At 55.7% G+C, this 10,464-nt stretch overlaps 1 protein-coding gene across 1 annotated transcript in view; it reads left to right on the forward strand.

The window, feature by feature from the left end:
- Positions 1-9,748: 9,748 nt before the first annotated feature.
- Positions 9,749-10,464, forward strand: part of ptk2ab (protein tyrosine kinase 2ab) — a 51,094-nt gene continuing 50,378 nt past the window's right edge. Inside the window, 1 exon segment of the mRNA XM_084443762.1 lies at positions 9,749-9,970. Within this exon segment, the coding sequence (XP_084299888.1) occupies positions 9,895-9,970 (76 nt within the window). The 5' untranslated portion in view covers positions 9,749-9,894.

Below are 10,464 nucleotides of genomic sequence, written 5' to 3' on the forward strand. Positions count from 1 at the left end.
AAATCGCGTCGCTGCTTTTTGCAGATGATGTGGTCCTGATGGCATCATCTGCCTGCGACCTCCAGTACTCTGGATAGGTTTGCAACTGAGTGTGAAGCGGCTGGGATGAGAATCAGCACTTCTAAATCTGAGGCCATGGTTCTCAGCAGGAAACCGGTGGCCTGTCCGCTCCGAGTAGGAAATGAGTCCTTACCCCAGGTGAAGGAGTTCAAGTATCTGGGGGTCTTGTTCACGAGTGAGGGAACCATAGAGAGGGAGTTTGGCCGGAGAATCGGAGCAGCTGGTGCGGTTCTGCAGTCGCTTTACCGCACTGTTGTGACGAAAAGAGAGCTGAGCCAAAAGGCAAAGCTCTCGATCTACCGGTCTATCTTCGTCCCCACCCTCACCTATGGTCATGAAGGATGGGTCATGACCGAAAGAACGAGATCACGGATACAAGCGGCCGAAATGAGTTTTCTCCGGAGGTTGGCTGGGGTCTCCCTGAGAGATCGGGTGAGAAGTTCAGTCATCCGGGAGAGACTCAGAGTAGAGCCGCTGCTCCTTTGCGTTGAAAGGAGCCAGTTGAGGTGGTTCGAGCATCTAGTGAGGATGCCTCCTGGGCGCCTCCCTAGGGAGGTATTCCAGGCGTGTCCGGCTGGGAGGAGGCCGCGGGGTAGACCCAGGACTAGGTGGCGGGACTACATCTCCGCACTGGCCTGTGAGCAGCTAAAGATTCCCCAGGCAGAGCTGGTTGATGCTGCTAGGGAAAGGGATGTCTGGGGCCCCCTGCTGGAACTGCTGCCTCCGCAACCCGACCCCGGATAAGCGGATGAAGATGGATGGATGGATGGAAAATAATAACCACAGTTCGGAAACCAGTCCCTTCTTAGGCCTAGACTGTCCTTGAAAGATGTTTCACTTTTATTCATTAACTCAGCATCCATTCGTTCAGTTGTTTTTTTTAAACTATTCAGAGAATGTGCAGATTTAATTTTGTTTAATTGGGACTTAATTCCCAGTTGAGTTTGACCTTCAACATGGAGCCAGTTCAACTCTTTAAAATGGTTCAGGTTAATGTGCATTCTTGGACTGACCCTGTACCACTGGACCAGGTTATGCAGGTGTAATCATAGTGACATTGAACTAATGATGTAGCCAATGTCCTCATGGTGTCCTTATCAAGGGACTTGGATATTCTTTCCACATACTTTGTCTTTGAATGGTCCTTCCCAATGACAGAGAGGCCATAGACTCACTCAAGGTGTCAAGGTTGTGTAGAGCCATTCCACAAATTTAATGAAGTCTGTACAGTAGTTACTTTGTTCAACCTTACTGCCTTTTTATATGAAGCAGTAACTCTGGCCTTTTTAAAATCCTGGAGGACTTTTGATTGGGAAATGTAAAAAATTGTAATCAATCAGTTTATTGCCATTGTAGTTTTTCAACATACTAGGAATTTGCTTTTGGATCTGGTGCATAACATTAAGACAACATTGGACAGGGTGCAGAGATGAGACAGGACAGTGCAAAGACAGGACAGTGCAAAGACAGGTCAGTGCAAAGACAGGTCAGTGCAAAGACAGGTCAGTGCAAAGACAGGACAGTGCAAAGACAGGTCAGTGCAAAGACAGGTCAGTGCAAAGACAGGTCAGTGCAAAGACAGGACAGTGCAAAGGGCGAGTACAAAATGCTAGTAATAAAGTACAAAAAGAGGGACAAGCTAAGAGAGAAGAACAAAATACAAAAGTAGTGCAGTCAGTGTGTATACAGTGAGTATGCAGACGGTAACGTGTAAGTGAATGTGTGTTTGTGTGTGCGGCACATCCTACACACACCTGTACAGTACATACAATCAGGTTACACACACAATAATGTGTGTGACATAAGAAACAAAGACCTCTGAACTGCAGCATCTCTCGGGAGTTTAGCTGGGATGCCGTCCAAGATGGCGGCTTTGTTAGCATCCAAGCTCCTGAGCCTGCAGGGACCGTTGTGATTGTTATCCGGCTAAATTAAGACTGCTCTTCCCCGCTCCCTTTAGACTTGTAATCAGTTTTCACCAGAGGTCCCCCATAGTCTTCTGTATTAACTGGACTTTTCTGCACAAAGTCACTTGCTATGGTTGTGGAAGAACTCGTTAAGGCTATCTGCCCTCACAGCTGGTGCATGGTTGGAGCATCAGAGAACACTATTGACCTCTACACTATCACATGATCCCCTCTGTTATTGACCCTCCAGTCAGGCTGAACACAGTCACAGTCGATGCACACGAGGAAATTGTATTTCCATTTACTTTTTATACATACTGTAGGAAACACGGCAGACGAATGCTCGCTTCTGGTCGTCAATGCTGTACATTAGCGTAGGTGCTGTAGTGTTTCCAATCCTAGTTATAGCCTCCCTCTCTCCCTCTCTCTCTCTCTCTCTCCCTCTCTCTTTTCTCTCTCTGCAGTTATTTTCAACGGAAGATGAATCCTGACCTTTAGTTTGCCTTCTCCTTTCATTTCTAAATAAAAAATGAATTGACTTATTTTCATGGGCGTTTAGTCCCATTATATTTGAAGCTCCTCTCTCCTTTATCACCCCTCCCTCAGATCATCCCTTTCATCCTCTCTCCTTTATCACCCCTCCCTCATCATCCCTTCATCCTCTCCTCCGCCAGCAGGCCTCCTGTTGTGACGCTTCGTAGCGATAATGAGCCGCTTCAGATGAAGAGCTTAGTGGAGCCTGGCTTCCCCCCTCATAGCAGGTTGCTGGGGCTTAGAGAGTGTCTGTCTGTCTGTCTGTCTGTCTGTCTGTCTGTCTGTCTGTCTGTCTGTCTGTGTCCGTGTCTGTCTGTCTGTCTGTCTGTCTGTCTGTCTGTCTGTCTGTCTGTCTGTCTGTCTGTCTGTGTCTGTCGGTCTGTCCAGGCCGTCCATCCTGCACTGTCTTCATAGTGGACAGAGCCCCGGACAGATGGCGGGTGAACATCCCACCCCAGAAGAAAGTCAAAGAGGCGGCGTAGCGAGGTTCTACTCGCGCTCAGTTGACCCTGTCGTGCGGCGCGCCCGCAAACAGCAGGTGGTGACGGGGCCAGGGGGCGACGGGGCCAGGGGGTGGCAGGGCCAGGGGGAGACGGGGCCAGGGGGTGGCAGGGCCAGGGGGTGGCAGGGCCAGGGGGCAACAGTGCCAGGGGGCGGCAGGGCCAGGGTGTGGCAGGGCCAGGGTGTGGCAGGGCCAGGGGGCGACGGGGCCAGGGGGTGGCAGGGCCAGGGGGTGACGGGGCCAGGGGGTGGCAGGGCCAGGGGGTGACGGGGCCAGGGGGTGACGGGGCCAGGGGGTGGCAGGGCCAGGGGGTGACGGGGCCAGGGGGTGGCAGGGCCAGGGGGAGACGGGGCCAGGGGGTGGCAGGGCCAGGGGGTGGCAGGGCCAGGGTGTGGCAGGGCCAGGGTGTGGCAGGGCCAGGGGGCGACGGGGCCAGGGGGTGGCAGGGCCAGGGGGAGACGGGGCCAGGGGGTGGCAGGGCCAGGGGGTGGCAGGGCCAGGGGGTGGCAGGGCCAGGGGGAAGCCAGTTGGCTCCCTGGCAGCCCTTCCTGCCAGCCTCTGGGTCAGGCTAAACACTTCCCCCGCTAGGGGGCGATAGAGCGCTCTGCCCATCTGTCCGTCTGTCCATCAGCCAGTTAGTGTAGCCTGGGGCTGGCCTGCTGCCAGCGCCACTCAACACACACAACAGGAACTCCCTGCTAAGCTATGAATGAATGGGACACAGTCTGTCTGTGTATATGTGTGGAATCCCCATAGTAACACCCTCGTAACTCTTTCTCTGTCTCTTTTTTTTGCAGATATTTCCAGGATATCGTCGTACTATGCTGGTAAGTTCCTCCCCCATGGAGGACGCCGTCTTGTAATTCAATGCAATTTTCCTTTAATCATGTCCAATGATAGGGCGGACTGCATCTTCTGTGCATGAGTGTACAGAGTACAGAGCTGCCTGTCTGGGTGGGTAGAGAGTACAGAGCTGCCTGTGTGGGTAGGTAGAGAGTACAGGGCTGCCTGTCTGGTATAGAGTACAGAGCTGCCTGTCTGGTAGAGGGTACAGAGCTGCCTGTGTGGGTAGGTAGAGAGTACAGGGCTGCCTGTTTGGTATAGAGTACAGAGCTGCCTGTCTGGTAGAGGGTACAGAGCTGCCTGTCTGGTAGAGAGTACAGAGCTGCCTGTCTGGTAGAGGGTACAGAGCTGCCTGTCTGGTAGAGAGCACAGAGCTGCCTGTCTGGTAGAGGGTACAAAGCTGCCTGTCTGGTAGAGAGTACAGAGCTGCCTGTCTGGTAGAGGGTACAGAGCTGCCTGTCTGGTAGAGAGCACAGAGCTGCCTGTCTGGTAGAGGGTACAGAGCTGCCTGTCTGGGTAGAGGGTACAGAGCTGCCTGTCTGATAGAGGGTACAGAGCTGCCTGTCTGGTAGAGAGCACAGAGCTGCCTGTCTGGTAGAGAGCACAGAGCTGCCTGTCTGGTAGAGGGTACAGAGCTGCCTGTCTGGTAGAGGGTACAGAGCTGCCTGTCTGGTAGAGGGCACAGAGCTGCCTCTCTGATTCACCGCCTCTGATTCTTGATTGAAAACTTCCCTTCGTGCTCCTTGGAAACCACTGATCTGACATGACTCGATCGCTTCGAGCTGCGGAGAGAAGCGACGCGCTTTCACCCATCCAGTCGCCCCTAGATCGGGCGCTTTTTAAAAAAGATTCAAACGGGGACCTTGATTCACACCAGGCTGTTAGCGTATCACATGCTAGTCCCACACTGAGCCCTGACAGTGGCGTAACACAGCCACACACTGAGCCTGTAATCCAGTTGCTCACACGCCACAAACAGCTTCTCTCTGCTGCCTCATGAATATTCCTTCAGAACAACACAGCAGATCGCCTGACAGTTAACACATTATATCAGTAAGGCGATGAAAACTCCCTGTTTTTTACTTCAGCGATTCTTAATTACCGTCAGCCCTTGAGGTAAAGAGACGGGGATACTGCTGTGGAATACTAAAGAGAGAGCGGTACTGTGGAACGGAGGGACCGTCTCAGCGCCGGGCTTTTGTTTCCCGTGGAGACGATCTCCGTCGGTGGGACATCCGTATCCGAGTATTAATTCCAAGCGTCTGAGAAGGACTATTATTAAAACACAATGGCTGCTGTGGGAGTCTGCTCCGATGACTCTCCAGAGGGAGTCTGGGGTGACAGAGAGAACGCTGCTCTGGTTACCCTGGTTTCCCTTCGTGGGGGGGGACAGATCCTCTAATAGTGTAACCTTCATTCCTTCCTTCCTTCCATCTTTCCTTCCTTCCTTCCATCCTTCCTCCCACACCTCCTCTGAGAAACCACTCCTCTAACGCGACCAGATTGGCGTGGGCCGTGTTGAGAAGCACGCTCAGACCCATCCGATCGTGTCAGATCAGGTATCGGCTCGACGGGGAGGGAAGGGCAGGGAGGAGGTAGGGAAGGTTGCGTTTTCTCAGAATCGAAAAGGGGGGCCTGTCTGGAGCCGGAGACACACGTCACAGCAGCCATCATGGCCGTATTGATTATCAGTCCAGCTGAGCAGTATTGCTGTGTCACGGCTGGACTAGTGCTAGTCTGGAGCCTGGGACCTGTCACAGCGGGACTGAGGGCCATTATGGAAATTCTGGTTAAGATAATGGGTCTGTGTTAAATGTGTTTATGCCTGTTTTCCAAACAATTAAAACGGGCCCCTCCCCGGCCCAGCCGACACGCTTAAATTACCTTCAGGAAGAATGAAGTATCTGTCTGTCTGTCTGTCTGTCTGTCTGTCTGTCTGTCTGTCTGTGCACTTGTGTAGGATCTGGTTGCGTGTGTTGAATGCAGTAATGTGACCGCCTGTGCAGCCATTGTGTACAGTTGTGTACCATCCTGGTACTGCGCTAGCACGCTATGACTCTGGAGGTTTCCTCCCGCGCCCCGCCTGACCTGGGGCATTCTGGGTATTCTGGTGTTCAGCCCCCAGGGAGATCTGAGATGATCTGCTCATAAATCACCGCTCAGGTGACGGGAAGGCACGCTGCCTCTGGCCCCGCCCACTGCTTCTGGCCCCGCCCACTGCCTCTGGCGCCGCCCACTGCCTCTGGCCCCGCCCACTGCCCGCTCCGGTTCAGCGGTGTGTGAGGCTCCACCCACTAGGGAGGGGTGACGTGGTGGAGACATACTGGGCTGCTAGGCCTAGAGAAACGTACGCACATATACATACACACACCACGGCCGGGAGTCTGGGACCGCACTGCTCAGTTTACCACACGCACACACACACACACACACACACACACACACACACACACACACCTAGACACACACACACACATACACCTAGACACATGCACACAAATGCACTCACACATATTTATACACGCATATGAATACACTCACATTACACATACACTCACAAATACACACATGTACACACACATAAGAATACCCTCACACACATTACACACACACACGTTTACACACACACCCACACACACAACTATAGAGGTAGAACTTAGAAGCGATCACTGAATGAAGTAGGACTGATGGAGTTTGATGCTCAAAGTGAGATCAGCCCTCGTCCTGAACTAGTCCTCAGTTGTTTTGTTAGTGTGGCCCTGGCGTAGTCATGGCAACCACCAAGGTTAGCATGGTTGTTTTGGCTAACTGGAGGAGTGCACTGATCTTGGCACTCACAGGCAAAAGGGATGGGAATCGGCCTACCGAGTAGCTTAGCCTGCTGTGTGGCTAACTAAGCTTGACCACCACGACCAGTTGACCAAGGAAGGTAAAACAACTACACGCACACACACACACACACACACACACGCACACACTGACTCCCCTCAAGGGTAGGGATAGACAGATGTTTCAAAGGTCCGTGTGTCGTAGCGGCAACAGTCGATCACATGTACATCAGAAAGTGCCACGGTGTGTAGAGCGCAGAATGGTTTTCGGACACGCCTTGGCTGGCGTGGTTGTTGGCGCGTGTGCGGTCTTGCGACGCCAGACTCGGCGCGGCGTCTAAAGAGCGATCCGTCAGTCCGTTGCGTGTTGTGTGGAGCCGAGGGGTGCATCTCTCTTCAGCTGCCAGACGTTCAGGGGGGGGGGGGGGGGCGCTCCGTCTCTGGGCTCAACGCCACGCAATTAGGATTCCTCACCTGCGCCCACCTCCGAGGAAAACCACCCCCGACGGAGCGGAGAGGAGGAAGAGGAAGAGGCAGAAGAGGAAGAGGAGGGGGTCTCTAGCCAGAGGGAGAGGACAGCCGTGGTAGGAGAAAAAAAAGAGAGAGAGGGAGAGGGAGAGTGGAGGTAGAGAGAGAGGGAGAGGGAGAGTGGAGGTAGAGAGAGAGGGAGAGTGGAGGTAGACAGAGAGGGAGGGAGAGTGGAGGTAAAGAGAGAGGGAGGGAGTGTGGAGGTAGAGAGAGGGAGGGGGGGTAGAGAGAGGGAGGTAGAGAGAGGGAGGTAGAGAGAGAGGGAGGGGGGGTAGAGAGAGAGAGAGGGAGGGAGGGGAGGTAGAGAGAGAGGGAGGGAGAGTGGAGGTAGAGAGAGAGGGAGGGGGGGTGGAGAGAGAGGGAGGGAGGGAGGGGAGTGGAGAGAGAGGGAGGGAGGGAGGGGAGGTAGAGAGAGAGGGAGGGAGAGTGGAGGTAGAGAGAGGGAGGGGGGTAGAGAGAGAGAGAGGGAGGGGAGGTAGAGAGGGAGAGGAAGCAGAGAGAGAGGGAGGGAGAGTGGAGGTAGAGAGAGAGGGAGGGAGAGTGGAGGTAGAGAGAGAGGGAGGGGGGGTAGAGAGAGAGGGAGGGGAGGTAGAGAGAGAAGGGAGAGAGGGGAGGTAGAGAGAGTGAGGAAGGGGAGGTAGGGAGAGAGGAAGGGGAGGTAGAGAGTGAGGAAGGGGAGGTAGGGAGGGAGGGAGAGAGGGAGGGGAGGTAGAGAGTGAGGAAGGGGAGGTAGGGAGGGAGAGAGGAAGGGGAGGTAGGGAGAGAGGGAGGTGAGGTAGGGAGGGAGAGAGGGAGGGGAGGTAGGGAGAGAGGGAGGGGAGGTAGGGAGAGGGAGGGGAGGTAGAGAGACAGGGAGGGAGGGGAGGTAGGGAGAGAGGAAGGGGAGGTAGGGAGGGAGAGAGGGAGGGGAGGTAGAGAGTGAGGAAGGGGAGGGAGGGAGAGAGGGAGGGGAGGTAGGGAGGTAGAGAGTGAGGGAGGGGAGGGAGGGAGAGAGGGAGGGGAGGTAGGGAGGTAGAGAGTGAGGGAGGGGAGGTAGGGAGGGAGAGAGGGAGGGGAGGTAGAGAGACAGGGAGGGAGGGGAGGTAGGGAGAGAGAGAGGAAGGGGAGGTAGGGAGAGAGGAAGGAGAGGTAGGGAGGGAGAGAAGGAGGGGAGGTAGAGAGTGAGGAAGGGGAGGGAGGGAGAGAGGGAGGGGAGGTAGGGAGGTAGAGAGTGAGGGAGGGGAGGGAGGGAGAGAGGGAGGGGAGGTAGAGAGTGAGGGAGGGGAGGTAGGGAGGGAGAGAGGGAGGGGAGGTAGAGAGACAGGGAGGGAGGGGAGGTAGGGAGGAGAGGCAGAGAGGGAGGGGATGCAGAGAAAGGGGGAGGGAGAGAGGGGTTTGTTTGTGGAGAGGCAGGGTGTCAGTCATGACCCTGGTCAGACCTGATCTGCAGCCCTGTGCGTCAGCAAGGTGGGGGCTGGCGTTCGGGGGGAAGGGGGGGGGGGGCTCTGTTTAGTTAACGCCGGTGCCGAGCGAGGGGGACGGACGTCAGATCAGCGCGTCAATAAGCGGCTCCTCCGCTAACCTCCCTCCCTCCTCCCTCCCTCCCTCCCTCCCTCCCCTCCCTCCCTCCCTCCCTCCCTCCCTCCCTCCCTCCCTCCTCCTTCCCCCTCCCTTTCACTCTCTCTCTCTCTTTACCTTTCCGTCTTTCGTTCGCTCTCTCACACACACCCACACACACACACACACACTCAGTCTCTCTCTCTCTCTCTCTCTCAGCCATACACCAGCCCTCTCTCCCTCTCTCTCTCTCTCTCTCTCTCTTTCTCTCTCTCTCAGCCATACACCAGCCCTCCCTCTCTCTCTCTCTCTGAGCCACACACCAGCTCTCTCTCTCTCTCTCTCTCTCTCTCCCTCCCTCCTGACACAGTCTGTTTGGCTGTTTTTCTCAGCAGCAGTAGCAGCAGTCTTCTCTCCGCGCTGGCGGAAACCTCTCAGACGCACTCGTTCGTTCGGACTAGCGGGTGGATTTTGGAGAGCCGCTGTCTGGGATTAACGCGTAGCTGAGGAGGAGCAGGAGAGAAGAGGAGCAGGGCTTTGTGTGTGTGTGTGTGCGTGTGTGTGTGTGTGTGTGTGTGTGTGTGTGTGTTTAGAGGCTGCTGGCAAAACTGACAACGGGGATTTGAGGAGAAAGTCGTCAGAGGGACGCAAAGCTGACACTGAGCCGGACTGCATTGATTTTCTCTCTTCTCTCTCTCTCTCTCTGTCTCTTTCTCTGTCTCTCTCTCTCTCTCTCTCTCTGTCTCTCTCTCTCTCTCGCTCTCTCTCTCTCTCTCTCTCTCTCTCTCTCTCTCTCTTCAACACCTGCTCTGGCTGGTGGAATCCTCCCGCTGGCCAGACCGAGCTGCTGAGCGGCCACTCCCTTCCGACGCCTCCGACCCTCGACCCCTGACCTCGGTGCCCCGGGGCCCGCGTTGTGGGGGGAAGGGGGGGGGGGGGGACAGGAGTGGACCCGGGGAGGAGAGACGCGGGAGGTTCGGGTTGCTGGGGGGGGGCCAGGCAGACAGTGTGTGTGCGTGTGTGTGTGTGTGTAGTGCGCTGAGGGGCGGGAGCAGCCCCCGGCCCCTATGCGGGCGTGGAGGGCGGGGGGCCGGGGCAGTCTCGCGGCCGCTGGGCCTGGGCGGCTAGCTCGCCGGACGCCACGGGGGGCGGAGCCATGGAGAGCAGTGGCTGCATCCCTCTCTGCTGGGCCCGGGGGGCCTGCGTCTACGCCCACCCGCCGCCGCTGCCAAGTACGTACCCGCCCACCGCCAAGTGCGCTCGTCCGCTGCCGAGTGCGTACTACGCTCATCCACTACTGAGTAGTACGCAGTATGACCTTGTCCACTCCCCGATGCTCATATTGCATCCAGATATAGATTATATACACCCTTGTCCACTAATAAGTATTGTTAATAGTATATATTCTCATCCATAGCAGTGTACTAAGCCTGTTTGACAGACTGTTAAAGTGTGTGAGGTTGTGTGTTATCGGGAGAGAACACACATCTGTAGGTAGCGTTCTGATGCAGTCTCGGAGCCCCGCCCCCCCCCCCCCTCGACAGAGGGAGGGGCTGAATTCCCAGAAGGCGTGGACTGATTAAGCGCCGCGCTGAGCCGTGATTGGTCGGCGCGAGAAGTAGGCCAGGTACGGTTGCCGGGACCGCCCAGGCCGCAGCCGACGCTGCCATAGTAACAGATGAAACCAGGCCTGAGAAATCGCTGCCAGAGTAATAGATCTCTCCCC

The sequence above is a fragment of the Borostomias antarcticus genome, assembly GCF_949987555.1.
Source record: "Borostomias antarcticus genome assembly, chromosome: 10".
NCBI lineage: Eukaryota > Metazoa > Chordata > Actinopteri > Stomiiformes > Stomiidae > Borostomias > Borostomias antarcticus.